At 39.3% G+C, this 24319-nt stretch overlaps 1 protein-coding gene across 2 annotated transcripts in view; it reads left to right on the plus strand.

The window, feature by feature from the left end:
- Nucleotides 1-64: 64 nt before the first annotated feature.
- tmc6b (transmembrane channel-like 6b) overlaps nt 65-24319 on the plus strand; it is a 32553-nt gene continuing 8298 nt past the window's right edge. Inside the window, exons 1-11 of one of the 2 annotated variants that reach the window (XM_036586003.1) lie at nt 65-184; nt 13150-13317; nt 15377-15498; nt 15784-15921; nt 17629-17790; nt 18214-18322; nt 19662-19746; nt 20154-20408; nt 22070-22251; nt 22937-23081; nt 23953-24108. In XM_036586003.1, coding sequence (XP_036441896.1) covers nt 13256-13317; nt 15377-15498; nt 15784-15921; nt 17629-17790; nt 18214-18322; nt 19662-19746; nt 20154-20408; nt 22070-22251; nt 22937-23081; nt 23953-24108 — 1416 coding nt within the window. In that variant the 5' untranslated portion in view covers nt 65-184; nt 13150-13255. Of the gene's footprint in view, nt 185-3978; nt 4065-13149; nt 13318-15376; nt 15499-15783; nt 15922-17628; nt 17791-18213; nt 18323-19661; nt 19747-20153; nt 20409-22069; nt 22252-22936; nt 23082-23952; nt 24109-24319 lie in introns of those variants that run through there. The other variant, XM_036586002.1, reaches the window with a different exon arrangement.

A 24319-nucleotide genomic window follows, 5' to 3' on the forward strand; every position in this document is an offset into this window, starting at 1 on the left:
TCGTACAGGAAGTCACATGACATACGAGAGGCGTCAGTCTGACGCAAAAAAAATCATTAATTAAAAGCCTAAGATAAGCACAGATCTCATGTGGTAGCAAATGAAGTCTTTGTTTACATGCTCGGCCTGGAAGTGTGTCCACTAAAGTGGGAGATGGCTGGATTTTCTGGAGCTTCATGAACAGGTAAGTGGTGCAATTCATTCTTGGTTGGTCCATAAACAATCAAGGCTTGTATGGGAGTAAGTTCAGGTTCATTTTGAGGCCTACCAATAGGGAGACCAGTAAGGCCTTAAGAAATAAGGACAAAGGTTTTTTCACAGACATGAATCTAAAGTTCTATTTGCGAACACCTAAGATCTGTAAGTCGTCTGTGACATTTGCGTACGTGGCATGACATGCAAAAAACTTCCTTCCTACTTATTGGCGACTTTCTTTACAATGTAAACAAAAAATTGGGACATAAAGTTATAAACAGATTAAACAATGCCTTACCATTGACTAATGTAGCATTTATGGGGCTGATGAACAACACAGCAACATAAGAAGAAATATTTGAGCTATTCCAGCTTTATTTTACAGTTTTTTTTTGTCTTAACTCTGTGACCGTGGGTGGATTTGCAATTCAGAGTAAACTGTTGCATTACTTAACAGGCTGACATGTTTTCTCAGAAAGATCACTTTAACGCATTTGTTTGCCACACTGACCTCAGATGTCTCACTTCTAAAGAAGACTGTGTAGGCCGCCGCTGCCACAACTAAAAGTAAAACTAGTTTGCACTAAAACAGAGGAGTGTCCATTAAGCTTTCCAAAGCAAAATGCCTTTAATGGCCAATGCTAGATGCAAACGCAGATTTAAAGAGGAAATCCACTGATTTTTCAGCATTTCTTTAGAGTTAAACTGATGTAAACAAAGTCCTTCAGAGTGGTTTGAGGTGAAGTGCTCCATTTTAGAGAAACCTTTGAGTCAAAAATGGTCACAATAGTGGCTCACATAAAGATAATACAGGAAATAGTGGTCAGTTATGTGCTACTTGATACCCGAGACAATGTTTTACGATAATGTTAAGAAGAATTTGGTCTAAAACATTTTTTCCTTACAGTTGTGGTGGAGAGGTACACGCAGGGTGCTGTAAGGCAAGATAGTCCCCAGACCAAATGTTTTTACCACTACTTTACCACTACCAATGTTACATATTACAACCTCAGAAGGTCACTCGTAGGTGTGTCTAATAATTAAAATGATGTCTACAAATATTTGTGTTGCAGACATCATGACCCCTGGTTCCTATCAGCACCACTGCAAAGAAAATCTGAATCAGTAAGCTTCTCTACAACGCATTACTTCGCATTAATGACTTATGTATGCAAAATTATTGATTTAAATGTAACCAAGGGATATAACAACATTAAACTCCTCTAATGCAAAAGAAAATCTTATTCACAACAGAGAACTAACGCACATTCTACATCTAACATTCGCATAGTGATTCACTATATTTGATTAATATGCCACTCTGTTTACTACTGTAAATATTAATCTGTACTGTATACAGATGAAGTCGACTCCTCGACCCCACTCAACTTAACCAAGACAACTCCAGAACCAGTGATAAACGGACACAGCAGATATTAAAACAACCTAAACATAGTTTACCTATTTTTTAGATAAGCCACAGATAATAGTGCTATGATGAAAATTCATAATTAAACCAAGTAATATAAGGTAGCTTGACAAATGATTGCAGCTGATTAATGTTTCAACACATTTAATTCACATAATTTCTTATAACGAGGTTGCTGAAGGGAGCTCAAGGTATGACAGGAAACTCGAAGTGATGTACTGAGAAAATCATTACTTTCAACATAATTCTATGAAAATAAACCACCCTGCTAAGACTGTTAGGAATAAAACCTTATGTTTTTGCTTTCTAATGGGACTTGGCTTAATAGTTACTATTAGATACCACTAGTTTCATGTAGGACACCTCTAGATTCCATTGGCAAAGCCTACGCATGTAGTACACGGCTGCACAACTTCCGGTCCTGGAGGGCCGGTTTCCAGCAGTTTGGTGATTTAGCTGCTCCAACACACCTGATCACACATATCTGTTAATTGCCAGGTTTAGTGGGTGTGTTTGAGCAGGGAAACCTCCAACTGTGCTGTGCACCCCTGATCTAGTATCAGTCCCAGAACGCCTGTTAAACCATTAGAATCCACTTACACTGTGATAAAAACCCATAAGGAAAACACAAATTACCATTAGTGACTATTGTTTACCACCACGAACCAACAGAGCATATTAATGGTTTCTACGATTTTTTCAGTATGGCATTATTGGCCAGTTAGACAGATTTAAAGTAGTTTTCATACAAGAGCAGCTGAATATTACCTTGTTCCTCTTTCTACGAGGCTGAATTAGCCAGTTTCTCATTTGAAGTTTCCGTTCCACCTTAACTGATGCCGTAGTAACCTCACCCTGATAGCAAGAGGATAGCGGACAGCTGTCGGCTCGCTGATGGCAGAGCTGGTGGTTCACTTGCGTTTTGCTCAGCGTTTTCTGGGCGGCCCGAGGCGGTTAAGCAGAGTAATAGGCAAAACCTCGCTCATCATCGCTCATTTTCCCCCAATTTACTGATTTTTCTTCCTTCCTTTCTTTAGTTATACTTTGTAAATTAGTTCAGTAATAATTTCAACCCAGCTCAGCGTCAGCAACATTTTCTATAAAATCATTTTATATCAGGCCTAGTCATTTCTTTTCTCTCAGTTGTTTGCAATATTGGCTTATAAGATTATTTTCTAAAATAAAAGTCTTTGTGCATTTAAAATCTATTTGAGGATATTAAAAACTAGGTACAGCTTGTATGGAGAGCAGTAATCTGGGTTGTCCGAGGGTGGGCCAGCAGTGGCGAGCAATCAGTGGAGTACGACCTTTTCAAACCTGCGGACCGATATATGCTCGCCATCTGGGCAATGGTGTACGAGTTCAAAAATGTAACTGCAGCACCATTTAAGGTGGAACGGAACATTTGAATATTGTTTACTACTGTTTTTGTTTTCGTTCCTTGTACCGTTTTAAATCATTGTTTAGCAGCCCCGATCATGAACAAGATGAGTTTTTTCCCGTAACAGTGTTAGAGTACTGAGTGGTGCACTGTGGAGGCAGACATTTTTATCAGCGACCGGTGAGCCGCGTTCATTATCACAAAGCTTGTAAACAAACTCGCACTAGTCAAACTAAACACACCCTTCCGTCAGAACGCCCTTTGAGCAATTACAACGAGAAGAGTCGACTCCAAGCATCAAAGATTCGCCAACTCAGTCATGACTCCCAGACGTGGTGAAGTCGAAGATTCGACTCTTTTGGAATCGACTCCCCATCTCTAGTACAGACGTTGCAGAAATGTTAGGATAAATGACGAGGTCTAGTTTAGTCAGAATACAGCTCTCTTAAAGCCTCAGATACACGTTTTAGCTGTGTGAAAAAGTAGTATTTCGCCATGTTTTCTATGAGTGACGATACACCAACGGCAAGTGCAGAGAGGAATCCGGCCAAAAATGAGAACGAAGAAGGACCATTCAGATATATGGTTTATTATTTAAAGCTTATTAATAGTCTACTGTTTTATAGCCTGTTGGTATATTACATCTAAATGATAAAATCTGTCGCTCCTTCACTCCGTATTAAGATTTATATGCTCAGTTAGGCTACAGTCAATCAACCGTCACAGCTCCCTCTCTCTGTCTCTCAGCAGCGAGTGGGACTGTACCACTGTGGAGAAACTTTCCAAAGTTATTTAAAGTGTTTAGTATTGCTCAATATGATCACAGACAGTCCAACTATTTATTTTTATACATTTTGTAATAAACTGCTACGCGAACTGAGGCGGCTTTTGTATTTTTGACATCCCTCTGCGAGTCTGTCAGACACTTGCCACCCCCGCAAGAAACGGAAAGTTGTTCGCTCTGCTAAAGTACGGGCAGCTTTAGCTGAGTGAGTGAGAAAGAGAGAGAGAGACAGGCTACAGTGGGGCTTAGGACTTACAGCATGAATGGACTGAGGGGTGAGTAGGGCTGTTTAGTGTTTTGTTACAGGCATAACAGCTATAACTATTTGTATAAGGTAGTATTTATTAAAAAATGTCGTTTTTAAAGACTTGAAACATACGAACTGACACACATTCTTGGAGTTTACTCACTGGACTAGCTTGCTGTGTTTACAATGTAACGTACAGATCGTGAGGAAATAGGAAACGGCTTTTCACCTCTTCATGAATGCACTGCAAACTGTAAACAGCTGTCCAGATTAGCCGTTGCTCGTTTATTTCCAAGAACACACAAAGTTCTGCGACTTTCGTTGCTTGTCATTGTGTGGTGTGAGAAAGGGGGGCACTGCATTATTATATACCCCTCAGAGGACACTGTTCCCCACCCCCAAAGCTTGCTGTGTTTGGGTCGCCCCACACACTCAATAGTTGAATGAAAGTTCCTTTCCTATTTGCTTTCCTCGGTTTTATAGGATCTGTAGTCTGTGGCGTCACTATATGAGGCTGAGGTGAGAAGCTTGTGGATCCACAAGGCTACCTGATCAGACAAAATCATGATCAGACAGGAGAGGGAGTTTGATGATACTGTTGAGCCCATCTAGCCCAGATTCATGCTGGAGGTTAAAGGGGAATGACACAGACTTCTCAAAATGTTTGTATTACTCAGTGGTCGAGATGTAAACAAAGTAATTTAGAATGGTTTAATGGCAGATGATTCATTGTAGAGATACTTGCCAACTTAAGATTACTTCACAGTGGTGGTGACCGGAACCAGGGATCTCAATGTGTGCAAAGTAAAAATTGCTATTCTGTTTACTATCCATATGTGTTGTTTACATGTTTTGATATTTTTGTGTTGTTTGCGGCAAAATAGTGGTAAACCTGGTCAAATAGATTTTCTTTGGGGGCTGTTTTGCCACAGAAGTTCCTCTGTCTTGTTTAGCTTTTTTAAGCAAAATAAAATAAATACTACATACAAGTAAGTTGTATTTGTGATGAATGGAATGTAAAATTTCATCAGTTTCATGTAAATGATATAAATATATCGGTTTCAGCAGATAGTTGCTTAGAAAATGGGCATATTCATATTTGACGAATATTTCAAATTGATATTTGATGATTATTGTGTTCTGGAAAAGCAAAACATTTAGGAGATGGTGGGCTACTGCAAAATGTGGCGTTTAAAGAATATTTCTGCATTTGTAGTCATACAGTAATTTATGTTTGCCACTCCATAATGATAATTCAGGTACATGTCATCCCAATTTGTTTTCCCCAATGTTTATGTATTGGTATTGGTGTCAGCAGACATATACAGGAAAAATATTGGATTTTGGCATCGGCCCACAATTCCCATATCGGGGCATCCCTAGTTCCTTTTTTCTGTTTCATTTTTGACCAAAAGGATCCTAAAAAGAGAGGAACAGAACCAGCTCCTATGCAGATAGATGCTGAAGGTCTTACTGCAGTTTTATAGGGAACATTTGGGAGTTTACAGGGTGTTTTTGGATGGTCTGCACAACGGCTGTGTGACTTGATCACTGTTTTACTGCTTTCCCCTGGCATCACTGCGCTCAGAGACCACAGTGTGTTGTCTAAGGTGGGAGCCAAATTAAGCTAATTGGATTCAGGTGGGAAGAGGAATTTGTACTTCTGTTGTTTTAAGTGAGTGACTTCGTAATGTGATATTGCTGAAGATCTGAACGTTTAGGGCATTTTCTCCTTTGTAGTTGTGGGACACTTGGGAGCATGCTGGTGTTTCCATGGTGAAGTCTGGATTCTGAGCTCTTGCCATACACCAGTAGTTCCGTGGTGATTTGGGGATTGGAAACTCTTTGAAAACCTTTTGCACACCAGTGTTTACATAGTGATAAGTTGACTCTAAACTCAGGTATATTAGCCTTTCTTAAGAAAGATTGTTTTCTAATTTTCTTTTGTACAGCATTGTTTCCATGGTAATATCTGGATTCTGAACTCTTTTCATGCCTCACTGTTTGTACATTGCTGATAGAGACGGGGTGTGTATGTTTTCATACGTGTGAGTCCGACTAACCAGTTGCAAAAGATCCTCTTTCCACTATGTTGCCTCATTTAAAGCCCTGCCAGTGTCCTGCGCTTTTTAGGAATCTTTAAAGCTGCCCTCTTTTTAGCCCCTCCACCCAGTGGTAATTTACCAGTGGGTAGACTGAACCCATTCAGTGTCTTTGTCAAGCCTTAATGGAACAAATCTGAAACATCTGCAAGCAAGAAATGATTAGTCATTAATTATCAAATGACTTTCACATAGTAACTGAATTATGTAAGTTTTGAAAATTTGGTGCAGTTGCCCTTGAACTATTCCTCTTTGTTATTCCTGTATGGGAACCTTTTAAGTTAACAACATTCTCAGCTTTCAAATGCGTGGCTTTGGCAGTTTTTCAAGCAGCCTCTGGCTCTTAACCTCTGGAGAACTTGAGACAATTGCTCCTCAAGTTTGCCTCCTCTGCCGGATATGTAATGAGGTTCAGTCCCAGTGGTGGGGGGCGTCACATGACACCAGCCCACATATCTGTTCTCACAATATTCAGCTCAGTTCAGCTGTTCTATCATTTTTCCACATTTTAATGGGAAATTAGCAGATATTGTAGCAAGTATTGCAATGTTTTTGCAGTGATCTGTAAAATTAGACTATTTAAACAGTATCATAACTTGGATCTTTTGGACCATAGTGCAAACAAAATAAATACCCATGTACAAAAATTACTTTCTGTGAATAAAAAAACACTAATTTGCTCGTTTACACATTATTATTACGTCTTAAACAAGTTTAGGCTCTTGTGGCTGCTCTACTCACAACCATCTAACATTAAGCTAAGTGTTTACATTAGACTGTCTATTTGGATCATAATAATTATAAGTTATATTTAGCTGTCTGACACACCATTGGCCAACTAAGAGGGTTGTGTAGATTCCAGAGATCCTGGTTAGTAATGGACAGTGTACCAGTTAAAAATCTTCTTAAGGTATGAGTTTAGTCATAACTGTTATACTGATATACCATAAGTAAGTGCAGATAATACAACATACAAACCGTGCAAAACACACTGATGTTATCCTGTTTAGCAGAATAGCTGAGTCAGTCACATTTCAAGAGAAACTGAAAACCCTTGATTGCCTCCCATTGAGTGTAGTGAGTAGCAGTCTGAGGTAGTCCAGTTTGTTTTCAAGACAGTGGACATAAATGAGTAATATGAAAGAAACGCCAGGTCTAGCCATGAGCATAGAATGGACAACAGACTAGCCATTCTATGCTTCCTCATGCACTGCTTGGTCAGCAGCATCAGAAGACGATGGCCTGGTCCTCACAAAGTGCTGCAGAGATTAGCGTTTACTATCATCTAATGTTCTGAATTCAGTTCATGAAGGCCTTGCGAATTAGCTGATGAGCTGAATCAAGTGTGTTTGAGGCACCGTGTGAAAGTCTGCAGTGTTTTGGCCCGCAAGGACTGGAGCCTGATACATGTAGTATAAATAAAGTGCAATAAGGTTTTTAAGTGGCCCAGTCGCCGCAGGTAGCCAGTAGTACCACCACTGATTTTAAATGAAAGGAATTCTAGGACAATGCTTAGCTGGCCTTCTGTTTTTTTTATATTAAAGCTGCACTACGTAAGATTGTGGATTTGGAGACTTTGAATTGGATGAATCTGATAAATGGATTGCGTTGAAAGTGCATTCTAAGAGAACTCAGTCAAAACTTGATGAAGAACGCGTTTTACGAGGATATAAGTGAATTATTTACTGTTGTCATCACATCTTCATCAGTATAATGTTGATTTTGCATTTGAGCCCTAAACATTGAGCCGAGCCTTCTTTTTGAGCCAGTGCTTGTGATGTTAACATGTAAAGATGTATGGCGTGGTCCGAAAAACTCCTGCCAAATCTGACTTGGCACCACTAGAAATTCTTTAATATTTCAGGCTAAATTTGTCACAGGATTGGATTGTATTTGTTATTTTTTTTTAACCTGATATCTGAGCTGGCATTTTCTGGAGAGATCAGCTCAGTGCTGACACAGGGGAACAGATCACTGCCGCCTCTGTTTTTCACTGATTGTTACTGGCTTCAGGTTTAGATGTAAAAAACTGGCCCTTAAGTTTCATACCTGCATATTTACAGTAACAGTGATGTTGATAATGTGGACAAGGTCACTGCCCCAGTACTGTGTGTGTGTTTGACTGTGTGTACAATGTGTGTTGAAATGTCAGAGGAAAGGAGCGTACTGTTGTGTGTACATTTAAAAAAATGGTCAGAGAATGGCTGAGGTCAGCCCTTTTCTCATAGAGGCCCTGACAAGTCTTTTTCTTTCACCCCTCCTCCCTTTCTCATTCTCTTACCCCTCCTCTCTCTCACACACAGGCACAGAACGAATGAATAGCAGCTGCATTTTTGCAGCGCTGTAAGTGGCTTCACGAGTAACATTGTGAACACAGCGGCACAAGTCAATAACGTGCAGCACACAGAAACCCCAACCAAAGTATGCTACTTAAAGTAGACTTCATTTAGAGTCATACAGAAAAGCAGGATATACAAGCTGTACAGACTTCAGGGTTTTTACTGGAAGGGCACTCAATCTGCCTCAATCAAGTTTTCCATTCTGACCACAGACTTCTGATGATGTCATTAGCGTCTTCATGCCAGGAAAAAAGGCCCTTGCCCACGTATATGGAGTTTCAGTCGGCCCCCTCTCAATACACAGGCACACGCACGCATAAACATGTGCTTATGACTGTAGTGTGCACTCAGCATAATTGTTTGCCTCGTAACAGTTTATGTTATAGTACTTACATACATGGCCAACAGCGTATTATACATTATACTTATGCTAAAATGTCCGTTAAACTTTCACTAATGTAAACACTTTGTATGTGTGTGTGTGTGTGTGTGTGTGTGTGTGTAATTAGCATTGACTATTATATAATTAGTATTATGTAACAAGAACAGTATGTATCAAATAAAGTAAAATTTTTATTGCACAAAATGGTTAAAAACTGAACTGATCAGTATAGATAAACCTGCAGCACCCACTGCCATCACCCACAAAATACTGGCGTTACTGATTTTGCCATTAGCATTTTGCTGCTGCTTGTCAACTCACACCACCACACGAAGTGACATGTTATTAAATTCCCATTTTTGACCAAAAATTGCATCTGTTTAAAAAGATACAGTGGCTCTTCATCCGTCTCAAAGGAGGCATTGTGTGATAGAGGGAGACTTAGCTACTGGGTGGAATAGGATATGAGAAAAACAGCCAACCTTTAAAATACTGTAATACTTAGTGTCTTATGTTACTGTTAAGCTACATGTGACTACTATTGTGATCATATTACCTATGTTATATTATATTGTGCTACAAGCAATTCTGTGATATTTCAAGCTAGATTTATTACAGAATCTGATCAGATTCATCCTTTTTTCTTCAATATCTGATTTAACATTTTCTACTGCTCTGTACTATCTCTAGTTAAAGAGAATGTGTTCTGTATGACAGCTTTTAATATGCTCAGTTTTAGTGTGCTGCTCTCCAGCTGGCTCTTTTAGTGTCTCTTCTGTATGTTGTTTCTCTATTCGCACATTCATATCATCCACTGCAGCACATGCTGTTTGAAGTTACTGAACGTATGTCTTGTCTCTGAGGTCGTGAAGTTGCATGGCACCACCACAGCATGTCTGTACTTCTGACTCTGTGACAGTGTGGTTATTAAATGAGTCAGTAATTCCAGGAGCACACTGCATACCTTTTTAAAGTCTTTATGTTTATGATTGTCCTTATTCAAACACAGGCTCAGCACTTGTCTCTGTCAACTATATGCTGCAGATGGAGCCGATAGAAGGTTAAAAAACAATGGAGTATTCCTTTAGTATACTTAATTGTGCAAAAGTCTGAGATCACCTTTTTAACCACCCAGTTATTTAATTTCCAGGCCAAAAAGCCAATTAAGTACAAGTTATTAATTTTTCAGGATATAATTCTTAAGAGATGCTGGAGTTCTAAAAATGATTAAAAGATACAGAGAATATGGGACCTGGTAGACCACTAAAACTGTCCCCGTCAGATAAACAGTACTTTCATCAGACCTCAAAATCAGTGAACATGTTTGGGATGACAACTTCTAGGACTGAACTTCGGAAGTTTGTAAAAATATCCCTGCGGATTTCTTTGAAAAACTTTCAAAAAGGTACCAGTGGTGCATTTTCAGTATTTAATGTATTTAAGACTGATGCGTATAGATTATGGTGGTGGTTTAATATGGTAAAAATACAATGTCACAAGACATTTTAATGATACATAATAAGTATCGCAATTAGAACAGATAAAAAAGTGCCAGTAGTGCGATATTTAAAAAAATCGATCAAAGACTCGCACTGGACAATGAGTTTTATTCATTGTTTCATATGCTGCAATAAATCCAAATAAACAAAACTAATTGTGCACTCTTTGTACCGATGATATCCATGATATGCTCAGAAGGCATATTGTCACATAATTTATGACAATACGATGACGTATTTCCATATAGATTAGGATTGGAAATAACAGAGTGGTTAGAGATTACTGCAATAAGCACTTCCTTATTATGAAAGCACATCTGACACAATAATGCCTGTCTGAGTCATGTAATGCAGTGGCACTCAAAACTGATGCCTGAGGCCAAAAGTACTGCACAGTGCAGTGTAATATCCTGCTCATAATTCTCAGCTCATAAGTGTGTCGTCCAGGTCTTGATAAACCAAACCAGGTGTGTTGGAGCAGGAAACAAGCTGTGGCCCTCCAGGATAAAAAGGAGTGGAATTCAGGTGTCAGTATATTGTGAATGAAGTTTTGGACTGGGGCAAATTTCAAGGTCAACAGTGGGATCGTGTTTCTTCCACTTCTTGAAATTACAAGATAATTCTGAGGGGGTCACTGGATGGTTGTAGAAAAAGGTACACAGTCTATATCGCTGATGGCTTTAGTGTTGCATGAGCTGCTGGATTACCTACAGATATACCTGTGTTGTAATAAAAATTTCAAAAAAGAAAAAATGTTATGTTGCGATACTACAAGACATTTTCACAATATGCATCATGATATTTCGTTTTTCTGAGATTTAAGAAGTTGGAACGGATAGAACAAAACCTGTAGTGCCATATATAAAAATACTATAATAGTAATAATTAACCTACAACTACAATGATTTTTATTCATTATTTAACAAGCTACACAGCACTAAGTCCAGTTAAACAGGCCTATTTGTGCTCACTTTGTAATGAAACATGTAGTTAGTCATTGTTCCTTAAGCACTGGTAATATCCACGATATGCTCAGAAAAGCATATTGTGACACATTTATCACAATAATGATACAATATCACAATATAGCCCAACCTTAGTTGTAACCCACTGTTACAAACTGCCCTGCGTTTATAAATGACTTGTTGTTCTATTATCATTTTTTGATTTGCATCACAACATTAACTTATAATTCTCTGTAGTATATTTCTGAAATATTAATTGCACTATGCAGATCAGACAAATTTTATTTCAGTAACAAGCAATCGGGGCTCAATTTGAGGTGTGTGTGTGTGTGTGTGTGTTAGGAGAATGCCATCCCCAGTCAAGAAATAAAAACATGCCCTTTATAAATTGACCATCACCCCTTCCCATCCTTTTTGGATCTCTTTAAGATATTATTATCAATATTTTCATTCTATCCATTAATGAGGTTTACACACTCTGGGAGTTCTTCATGTAAAACAAACACATTATAATCAGGGTGAGCATGTGCACCTACAGAAGAGGCGATTATGTAGAATCATGTGCTTTTGCTTTTCAGTGTTTATGCTATGGAGTGTTTGGTACAGAGCACACATTCACCAAGAGGGAAGCTGATTTCATGGATTTCCTACCAAACTGGGCTAGTTTGAAAATTGAACAACAGTGAAATACTACATTAGAGAGCTGTACATTTTGCCTGAAGCCACATAATAGCTCAGAGTCTGAAAGGTGAAGTGACAGACCCTGATACTAACTGATGGCAGCAGAGGTAATGAAAATGGTTTGATTAAACATTTTGGGTGCAGACAATTGTAATGAAATGAGTGAATAAATGATTGTCATAGAAAGAGGTTATAGTTTGTTATATAGAACATACTTTGTTCTGTATAAGGAAATACTAAATGTCAGTATAAGACTGTTTGTTGACTGAACCCACCTGTTAACTGAGATTTTTTACACCTTGGCCACTGCAGACAAAGGACCAAAACTTGTTATTTGAATGGGCAAGAATTTAATTCTTATTATTAGGGAGTTTCTTCTACTACTTTTCTGCGCTGAATATGTATCTACCAGTATTTTAAAATGTTGTTTTTGAGTATAATTTAGATTTATGACCCCCCATTTGATGGACCAAATATACACCCTAAACACATTGGCACAGTCATGGGGGTATCTATGTGTAAATCTACTTCTTGAATAAAGGAGTTCCTGCTGAGAGAGACATCTGCGAGTATGATGTACATAAGCATTTATAAACACACCCTTTGTTTTTTTAACAAGGAAACCAAGAAATCCACACCCTACACAGCTAGAGAACCTAAAGAAAAACTAATGTAAGAAGATATCTGCCCAGTCTGCAACTTGGTCAGATTCTAAGTAAGAACAGTTCTGTCTTCCGTGTAAAGGAATCAGAGGCCGCTCATTATAGCCTTATCAGGGCTTTTCTAAAGAGTGCATTGTCTACACTGGATTCCTCTTGGTTATAACTGTAGCACAGGAAGGAGCAGAGATGTAAAGGTATGTTGGAGACTGTTAGAAACAGTATGTGTTGGTTCTTGCAGTTAGACGGTCATTCCTGGTCCTCTTGGGATTCAAATACTAGAACTTGGTGGAACTGCACTGTGCGCTGACTTCAGACAGATCATGCTCTTTCTTGTTTCGTCCCGACTGGGTGTGTGTAGGTATTTCAACTGCCGAGAAGCAGCAAAAGGCATGTTGTGACACGGCGGACTTGCAACACCTAAACCTAAGCCGGCGTTTCTCTTGAACATTCTCTCTCCTTTTTCTTTCTCTCTTGCTCTTTTAGGCTTGGTTAAACAGAATGACAGGAGGAGGGAGTGAAGGAGAAGCGTTTAGCCCTTTCGTGATGTTGGTCTTTAATTGATAGGCTCTCTGACAGGACCCTCAGGCTGATGATGGCGGCCCATAGCGTGAGTTTCGATGCAGATGCCCACTTCATGGAGGCAGGAATTGAGTAAGTACCTTTCGTTTTTATTTATTTTAATGAAGTTCTCTTCCAGTGAGTTCTTTCTTAATACCTCTTTGCTGCCACTCTGCCCCTTCCACCTCTTCCTGTGATATCTGTGTAGCGGGTCATAGAAGTACGTTGTGGATGTTTATAGTCTTTGCGCTTTCATCAGCTTCCCCCAACAGAGCCGGATAAAAAGTGGTGTTTGTGGGAAGGCCCTTGTTTCCTGCCTCTCTTTGTTCTCTGGAGGCCTGCAGAACAGGCGTGGTCCTCAGGCTCCAGCAGAGAAGGCCCTTTGTTTTGGCAGATTGTTAGTGATTGTTTCATTTTGTGTCTCAGCTGAAGCAATAAGCATGTGATTGGTGACATGATGACATCATGTGCAAGTCACTTGTTTTGGTTTAGGTCTCTGGAGATGGAGATGTGTCACTGTGGTTCTGTTCCATCAAATGTAATGATTGTACTTGAGAAGCAATTGAACCATTTATGCCCCATCCATGGTCCACCCACAGTTGTGTTCTTTCAACTGCTGCGAGGCTGGACAAGCTTTCGAGACACAAAAATCCCATTCAACCTAAAACAAAATTGTGCCACACTGAAGTCGCCATGTAATTTTAATTTTCCACTTTACTGATATGCTGCTGAGCTGGAATATGTTGTAGCCAGTCAAAACGAGGCAGGTTAGGAATGCTGAATTGGTCACCATGCTGGCGCCATGTTGGCTCAGTTACACACCAAAAAACTACATCTGAATTACCCTAACAGGGTAACCTTTCTCACACATACAATATAGATGTCATTTAAAATGAACAGTTTATAACACTATATGACATACTGTTGTTTATAAAATAGACATTTTTATAGATATGGATAGAGCTAAAATGGACAAAGCTAATCTTAAAGACTTCTTTTTTGTATTGTATATTTAACAGTGTGTCATACTGTGTCAGAAACCATGCAAGCAAGTCTGTTTAAGAGTATGTAAATTTAAATTTAGGCCCAATCCCATTTCTTATTTTTATCCTACCCCTTGTTTTCGATTGTCACCTTGCCACTTGGAACTGAGCTATAAGGGGTAGTGATTGAAATCTTCCCCTACGAAATTGGACAACCCTCAAATAATGTTCTTTATTACTTCATTAACAGGCTACTAGCGGTGCTCTGTAGGTGACCCTGCCAGTCTTCAGTGATAGCAGAGGAGGGTAAAGTTCAGCAACCTCGCAGCTGGGCTTTAGTTACATTTAGGACATCATATGCCTACAAAGAGGGGGGGATGTGATAATTATTTATTATTGCCCACCTCAAATTCTTCAGTGATATGAAGCTGAAGTCAGATATTCTCCAGCTTCTTGTTTGAATTTTCCAGTTCCACCTTAAATGGAGCAGCAGTTACATTCTGGCGCTTCAGGCGTCAGAACTGCTGGACTCTTTAAGGTGAAAGAGGAAATTTACCTAGCTAGCTACCAAGATGTCAGCAAACTATTAGGGATTTTTATCCTTGTTATGAAGAAAAGGACCAGAATACGCTGAAACGACATGTAGGAGAATGCCATCCCCCCAGTCAAGAAATAAAAACCTGCCCTTTATAAAATGACCATCACCCCTTTTCATCCTTTTTGGATCTCTTTAAGATATTTATTATTAATATTTTTATTCCATCCATAAGTGAGGTCTTCATGTAAAACAAACGACATATGATAATACAATGGTTATCATATTTTTTTTTTAACAGAGAAAATGCTATAGATTTTCTTTAGTCGCTCGCACATCCATCTTGCCGGTGTTTCTTTTTTTTATATAACACTCCATTTAGAGTGTGTCTCTGAAAAACCTCTGTTTGGAGGGCCATGTAGCACTAACACTTCACCCTACCCGTCTATCTCAACAAAAATCAGGACACCCTACCCCTGAGCGTTAATGTGCAAAACAGAGGGCTAAGGGCTAAGTGGTAGGGTGAAATGGGATTGGGCCTTGGCTGACTGTCCAAATAGTCCAAATCTAAAAGAGCAATCAAACCACACCTTAAATGCATTTTTATGTGTGTATTTGTGTTTTTGTGCTTTAGGAGTCCTTTGGATGAAGACCGGGTTCATGACTCCTTCACCCAGTTGATTGAGGAACAGAGTCAAGACCTGAACCCCCAGGTCATGGAAATGAGCTCTATGGATCTAGAGGAAGAGACCAGAGGTGCCCACACATGCTATTTGAAAAACATAAAGCTTTTGTAAAAAGCACTTTACAGATAAATCTTACAAGGTAAAACTGCTTGATACAGTGTAGCAGGTAACACTACTGCCCTTATTGTGGCAGAGTGGGGTTTGATTCCCTGACCAGGCAACATCACCAAACTATACCAGTGACAATGTCTTTTGGGAAAAGTGTGAAAACATTACTAAAGCACAGATTATACACACTCCTGTGTTTGTTCTTTGTGTGTGTATGGTTTCATGAGCATGTATGTTTGTGTTTCAGATGATGTTCCGTCTCTGAGTGGTGCAGGCAGTTGTGTAGGTGTTTGTGAGGATGAAGGGGACACAGACCCGCTAATGGAGCCCTGCTGGTCTACGGCCACTCTCAGAGTGCTCTCCTCCATGCCCAGCCGCACCATCGGTGGGTACTGCAGTGTGTGAGTGTCTGTGTGTGTGTGTGTGTGTGTGTGTGTGTGTGTGTGTGTGTGTGTGTGTTTGTGTGTGTGTGTGTGTGAGAGAGACTTACCTGTCTGCCTGACATGCTTGTGTGTACTGATCTGATCTATTTGTATGTTTACACAGTCTGATTTATTCCTATGTCACCCTTGAAGACAGTAAAAAGTATAAAAGTTTACTCATTTACATGTATTTTGAAACCTGGTTGTTAATTGTAAGGAATTATTATTATTATTATTATTATTATTATTATTATTATTATTAGTCAGAGTAGTAGTAGTAGTAGTACTGGTGACATCGACACATATCTTGTAGTAATGAAACATCATATCACGTCGGTCTTCTCTTATTACACATATTATTTTTGATTCACACAGTTGACCTTACCATCTGTCAAATTACTTCTGATCCGTTTTTATCCGAAAAGCTTAGCAGGCCCTTGACTCACCGCTCATAACAAAATCTTACATCTGAAATAGTGGTACATGATAGGAATATGTCAGCTGCTACCTACACAGTACTATAGCAGCTTGGTACACAAACAAAAGGTGTGTTTGAAAATGCTTACAAATGAGACCAAAGGTCGAAGTATGATTCTTAAATACTAACTGTTTGTTTACTCTCTGGTCGAGGGCATACTGTGCCTACTGCACATACTTTCCTGTATGATTCATATCATTGTCTCAAGACAGTTTCATGTGTATCGTGTATTATTGTACACCTGCTAGAGGAACTGAAAGCCAGATTTTGAAACCAGATTTCCTGGTGAACGGATGTGTCCAGCAGACCTGAAATAGCTGCAGAGCTGATCATGGTTATGAGAGCTTCATAAACCTAAACAGGGTTTTAGCCTGATGGAAACCAGCATTTTACTCAGACTGCTCCTTCAGAGATGAGAGAAGAGAAACTCTATGTGAATGGATCAGTTTATAATAAATGAAAGATGCTAGTTAAAGAAGAACCTCAGCATGGTCTTAGGCATCTGAGCATCTCCTGGTTTCACATTCTCCTGGTTTTTAGGATATGGAATGCGCAGGCTTTGTTACCCCTCCCCTCTCCCCCCAAAGCTATCTGACTGATAGAGAAGCCAGCTGGAGCAGAACTAAACCACTAAAAGGCTATATGTGCTCCACCCATTTCCGTGGTTCAGTGGTGAGCCCTGACTCTTGGAGCTATTTTTTCACTCTGGGCTATAAATGTGAAAACTGAGACAAACTCAACTCTGTGATGCTAATTTCTGCTAGCGCCCCTATGGGATTTAATGCTTGTGCTAAGTAACGCTGGTGCACATTCTATGTTCTATTCGAAAGCTTATAACAGAGCAGGCAATGACAAATAGAGCTCATACTTGCAGTCAGTGACCAATGTAGGACTTCGAGAAGGCCTAAAGGGATTTTTTTCTTAAAAAGGGATCACTCAGTGAATGTGTAAATGTGTGTTTAAAGCATAAAGCAGCTTTTTTATTTATGTATTTATTTATTTATTTATTTGACGTGTCTGTGTGTGTGTGTGTGTGTGTGTGTGTGAAGTTCCAACTTTACGGTGCCTCTGACTTCTGAAAGAAAACAACAACATTAACTAGTGCTGTCTGTTGCTGTCTGTTGCTGTCCCTGTCTTTTGTTCTCGAACCTTGTTTTCATTATCTCTATCTCTGTCTTTCTGCTTGTCCTAGGACGCAGCCGTGGTGCAATCCTCTCGCAGTATTATAACCGCACCATGCAGCTGTGCAGGCGCAGACAGAGCAGACCGTCCGTCCACTCCTTCTCGCGCTCCGCCCGGCCAAGCATCTGTGGCTACCGCGTGGAGACGGACCCTGTCAACTTCGATAGGGAAGGTGAGGGACATTTCTTGTGTGTGTGTGTGTTTGTGTGTGTGTGTGTGTGTGTGTGTGTGTGTGTGTGTGTGTGTTACATCACGGGTAAATGTAACATTTAGTTTTGTGGCACAGTAGCTCAGGGTCACATAAACATCCTTCTGTTCTGGAGAATAATACACTATTAAATATTGGTTTGAAATATAAACATCAAATCTAAACATCAAGTTAAGTCTAAACATCTGTCTGATGCCAATTTATTTTACAGTTATCTGCCGATACCAAGATGATATCATAGTGAATCACTAATTTACACCCTTAGTGTGTTTGTATATGTGTGGCTGAAAGTAATGGAGAGTAATTTATGAAAAATTATAATGTGCAATAAGTAGAGTATGTGAATAATAATAGTAATAAAAACAATCTGTTTGTGTCTGTGTGTAGAGAATAAGAGGGAACGTCTAGTGAATAACTTGCAGAACCTGTCTGAGAGTGATCGCGTACGCATGCTGAAAGCCATCCCACTGAATCTGGGAGAGAAGCGGGAACTCAGGTATGTGCTTCTATTCTGTACTGGCATGAAACCGTAGCTTAAACCTGACCCATACCCGCAACTTTAAAACCCTGACTCCGCAGCACAGCCGTGCCCGTGTCAGGTTGTTTCTGAAGAGACGACGTGCCAGTCCTCCTGCTATCATAGATCAAAATGCTATCACAAAGCTCTGCACTGTTTGTGACCAGTGTGCTTTTTATCTGATGTAATGATCAGGTCATAATGTTTCCACAGGGAGACGTACTTGGCTCATTTGGAAAGTTCCTGTTTAGCGAGGCATATTCTTTAGCAAATCTACTATATAATAAAATCAGTTAGATAACAAACCTGAGTCTGACCTAAGTAGCAAACAAACACGTTATCACTGTCATCTGGTCTTATCTTATTTGAGAAATAATTCACCATTTTATAATCCAGTTGAACTTTCATGTATCAGTCATACATTAACATACAGTCTTGCATTAAAATATTAAAACATCTGACTTCCACAACACAGCAGCTGTTTCATGTTGTTTTTTAAATAGCAGCTGTCAGGGCCAGTGCAGTCTAGGTATAGATGCTGCTGTCTGGCATTCACTAGAATTATAATGAATCTTAGTGACAGCAATAGGAAGTAAATACAGAAATGGCAGCTTGTTTGGCAATGGAACAAATATCCATTTGTCTGAGAGAGAGAGGAACTGAATGAGTGGTACTGGTTGTACAGATACACTGTAATTTACTCCACATTGTTGTAAGAGCAGTTCATTTTTGTTTTTTTTTTATTTTAGAAATTTTTGTGTTAAAAAAATCAAATTGATTTGTAAAGCACATTTAAGATGTCAGATATTTACCAAATTGCTGTGCGATGAAGTCAAATTAATGAATTCATAAAAAGGATTCTGTTGTTGTTATTATTACATTTAAATTTATTTAGCTTTTGGTCTAAAATCATTACACATGATCCAGTTTAAAGTAGCCTTAATGGGAAAGTCCACCTAATTTTTTTCTACATATATTTCTGCATAATTCAATAATTGAGATGTAAATAAAGTTATTCAGAGTGGTTGGATGTGAAATGGTTTATTGTAGAGAAACTTACAAACTCAGATTTCTTTACAGTGGTGGTGATAGGAATCAGGGATCACAATGCCTACAACACAAGTATAGCCATTTTATAAGCTATCCAAAATGATCATTTAACCTACACAGCCTACATATCTGAGTTTTATATGTTGATTGTGGTGAAAATAGTAAATCTAAAACATGTTTTCTATGGGGACTGTTTTGTCTTACAAGAAACTGCTCTGTAGACACTAGACTCTATATACTAACATACTATACTGTCTTTCTATTGCAGGCGTTTGGCCTTGAATAAAACTGGCCGTTCCCTCTCCCTCAGCGAGATCCCCTGCTGCAGCCAGCTCAAATATTACATCATCATTGTGAGTTCATTACCCAACATGCTTCACTGATTAATACCAGACCGGACAGGTTTGTGTCAAAGCTGTTGCTTTTGCGATCTACTTCATGAGGCCCTGGGCTCCTTTCCCCTCTGATAGCCTGTCAGACTCTCAGTAATGTTTCTCTCTGTTTGTGGCAGAACTGTAACTCGTTGTATTGTCTCAGAGTCTTAATTGGCCTGTAAAGATGAGTCATCAAGCATGCTGGCTGTCGTCCAAGTTCTAGCCGCTTTTTTTTTTGTCTCTGTTGCTAAATTCCTTCATCCTGTATGTTAATTACAGTGTCAGGGAACATGAAGAAGGCTAGTGTCGCAGCTGAAATCTGAAAGAACGGCAGAAAGTGTTTGAGGTGGAAGTTAACTATGATAATCTCTCTCTCTGTTTCTCAGGCTTTTAGACAGAGCTGGTATGCCTGGCTCTCCTTCCTTTCCTCACTGCAGTTGTGGCAGACAGCTCTGAAGACAGTGAGTGGCCGCTTTGGAACGGGCGTCCTCTCCTACTTCGTCTTCCTCAGGACTCTCCTCTTCTTCAACTTTTTTCTGCTCCTGGTGCTAGGCCTGTTTCTGGTGGTCCCCCAGGCAGTGCGGCCTCCTACGCCGTTATCTTCAGACCCCTTCTACGGCCTTGAGCTACTCACCGGGGCGGTAAGACCCAGCTTAGCTGCCCTGGAATGTGGCTGGTGTGACTTCTGAGATGAGAGTCTATTTATTTACGCTTGGACACTTCAGAATGGTGGTTTGAGGCGCACTGAAGAAACAGCTAAGCTATGTATCTGTATGTCATTAGCGCAAATTAATCACATGTGGAGAAAAAAATGCACAAAAAAGCACTCTTTATTTTTTACTGCACCGTAAGCATATTTATCAGTGCTTATTGTTCTCAGTTCTTATAAAATGTATAACTGCACTGAATCTACTGTATAGATTCCAGAAGAGAATTTCTTAGACTTGTATGTAATTCAAAAAGCACTTATACAAATACAAATTTATTAACATCACACTGACATCCAGCTACATTTATGTGACTGGATGTCAGTGTGATGTTAATAAATATTATCTAGACATTATAATGCATGAAATGACTAGTCAAAATTGTCTTCACTGATTTTTCAAAGGTTTTGCATCATACAGCTGTTGAAAAGTCATTGAGAGTGTTTAGATGTGAAATGGTTCATTGTAGAGAAGCTTAATGAGTAATTTTTAATTTCTTACAGTGATGATGATAGGAAGCAAGGGTTGTGTCTTCAATAGACATATATTTAATTTGCCGTCCAAAATCACAAGAGAGCATACATGTCTTCTGAGTTTTTATATGTAATGCGGTAAAATAGTGGTACATCCAAAAATGTTGGTTTCCTTTGGGGACTATTTTGCCTTGCATGTACCTCTCCACCTTGAATTAATTTTAAAAGTACATTTAGGGCTACAACCTTATCTCAGTACATGTCTCAGGCATCAGGAAGCATATCCATGACCATTTCATGTAATAGCTTTCTGTGAGAGAGCATTTTTTTCATGGTGGTAGTGATAGAAACCGGGGCTCACGATGTCTACAAAACAAATACAGCTATTTTATTCAGTATCCAAAACCACCAGTGAACCTACATGTGTTTTCTTAATTTTATGTGTAATGTTAATATCAGTGAAATAGTGGTAAATCTGAAACAAAAAAGTTTTCTTTGGGGGCCACTTTGCCTTACAATGGTCTAAACATGTGCTTCCACCATGAATGGCTTTTAAAAAAAATACACTTTAGGCCAAAAACAAAAAATAAAACTTCCGTAAAACAGTGTCTCAGGCATCAGGCAGCATATTCATAACTATTTTAAGTAATAACTTTCTGTGAAGAGGCCTTTCGAAGCGCTAAACTCTTCATGCATCTGGTTCCTGTCTCCACCACTGTGAACAGTTGTGACTCTGTACGTTTCTCTAGAATGGAGCATTTTACGTCAAACCACTCTGAATGACTTTGTTTACTTCTTACCCACTTAATTATACAGAAACTTTAAAGAATTGGCAGAATTCCCCTTTAACTCTTCCTAGCACCACCACAGTGAACAATCCTGACTCTGCAAGTTTCTCTTAAATAGGGCATTTTACATCAAACTACTCCTGTTGAAAGGGATGCAGAGTTCTTCTTCTCTTCAGTTTTGTTCTCATGAGTAGGATAGTCTAAGAACAACTGTGAAGAGGCCAGTTTATTTAATGATTTATAATGCATTTATGACTGTCAAAACTTTTGATTGTTTTAATCAATTACTATCTCTCTCTCTCTCCCTCCCTCACTCCCTCTCTCTCTTTCTCAGGGCTACTTCACAGACTCTTTGATGTACTATGGCTATTATAGTAACTATACCCTAACAAAGACCTGTGGCAACACAGGTGGCCAGTCTTCCTGTGGCTTCCATTTATCCTATAACATGCCTCTGGCCTACTTCTTTACCATTGGAATGGCTTTCTTCATCACCTGCATTATCCTTGTCTACAGGTGAGGGACTTGCTTATCTACATAAAAATCTAGTGCTGCATTTGATCGTGTGATTTTTATTAACTTTTAATAATTTGGCAAAAACTAAAATTTACACTATTTTCCTCTTAGCCTTGATGCAGTCAATCAGCCAAGACAAATTTTGCTTTGTTTATTTAAGAGGCTAATGTTACTAACAAACATTAGAACACAGTAGTCACCCTAACCACATCAACAAGTCTGTATGACCTTAATGAAAACCTGAAAGTGGTTTGAGAGAAGGTTGAGAGATACTATGGGGATGTATTTACAGAACTCTGGCTACTTGGGTGACTATTGACTTGTAATGTTTATTAGCGATGTTAGCATTGCATCTCCATTTGGACTCCAGACGTGTCTTGGCCCATTGACTATCATCTGTGGTAAGTGGAAAATTGTGTTAATTTGAATTTTCACTGAACCGTTCCTTTAAATCTTAATACTTTGGGTCGTTTACAGATTAAGCACAGCTGTTTATCACATTCTGTCTGACTAAAGATTCTTTTCAGTTCACTTCTCAAGTCTCAGCTTAATCTGTGTCTGGGGAGCTGATGCTTTGATGTCTACTTTCTTTGATTTAGTAAGAATTAAAGTTAGGACTTGCCTCAGTGTAATTATCAGACACATGTAGTAACGTATATATTGCCTTTACGTATCTGTGTTCCAGCATGTCTAAGTCGTTTGGGCAGAGTTTCCGTATTGACCGGTCCAAAGGTCTGCTGGCCATGAAGGTCTTCTGTTCCTGGGACTTCAAAGTCACCAAGAAATCCTCAGTCAGACTTCAATATGAGAACATCTCCACTCAACTCAAAGTAAGCAAATCAGGTCGAACAACAACCCAATACAACAACAAAACAAGATGGGCTAACTGGGAAAAAACAGACCATAAACAGGAGCAAGATGAAACGGACTAAAAACAAGGGCTAAGGAGTACAACTAAAAGAAAATATAGACAATAGAAAGGAAGCAGGCCTAGAGAAGCAGACAAGGACAACAGACTTATAAACATAAACAAATTCAAGAGCGAACAAAGACAAAGGTACTGCAGAAAGTACTGGAGGTTTTGGTACCAGAAAACAAGTAGCTGTTGAAGCCAACGACAGTCGTTGTTGATGTTTTTAGAATCGTTATTGTAAAGAGTTTGCTAAGCTAGTTAGGAAGCTAACGCTAACCTTAGCATTTACTTTAACATTTGTGCTAGCTTTCACAGACCAGTTCAGTAGTACAGCAGTACTTTAGTATAGCTTTTCATGTCAGCCAATAAATTATCAGCCAAATAGAAAGGTGGTTAGTTAACCAAAATAGATGCTTTAGAGAGACGTGAAGTGACCAGAAAGCCAACACAACTGTTTCACAGTTCAACCTGTTTCTCAAGTAGGTGGAAAATAAAAAGCTTTCGGTTCTGTTGTTTCCTGTTTGGGTCAGTTCTTGTTTTTGAATACGCAGTGGAAAAAACTGCCAGAAAGTTGCACAAGGGGCATATGCAAACATGTTAACAAGACACAGGTGTGTGCAAAAAGTGGTAATGTTGAAAATATAGTGCAGGAACAGGGACAGGCGAGTTTCTGACACAAAGACTTCAAGTAATCATATAAGTATAAAAAAATCACACGCACAAAAATTGACGCACATTTTAGGTGTACTTTCAGTGTCACACCTATGAACCTCCTACTGTCTGTTTAGGAGTTGGTTGCGGAGGTAACCCGTAAGGAGGTGAAGTCTTCATGGTGGCAGCGTCTGGCGACTGTGTCCATTCAGATACTGGCCTGGACCATATGTATCGGCAGCACTGCTGCATGCGCCTGTGCCGTCTACTACTTCTCAGAGCACATGCATAAGGTGAGCACAGAGTCGTACACTGCAGACAAACTGACTTACTGCTCATTTGTTTTGAGTTAGCTTCACCCCTCTCACTTTTGCTACTCTTTAGTCTATTGCGCATTCTTTGCAGCTGGAAGGCATCCTCTGTTGTGGTCTCTGCATTCCAGAGTTGTGTGTGTTCATGTTTGCTCAGTGAAGACTTCCTAGAACATGGAATGACAAATATGTG

This window comes from Colossoma macropomum, unplaced genomic scaffold, assembly GCF_904425465.1.
Source record: "Colossoma macropomum unplaced genomic scaffold, Colossoma_macropomum, whole genome shotgun sequence".
Taxonomy (NCBI): Eukaryota; Metazoa; Chordata; class Actinopteri; order Characiformes; family Serrasalmidae; genus Colossoma; species Colossoma macropomum.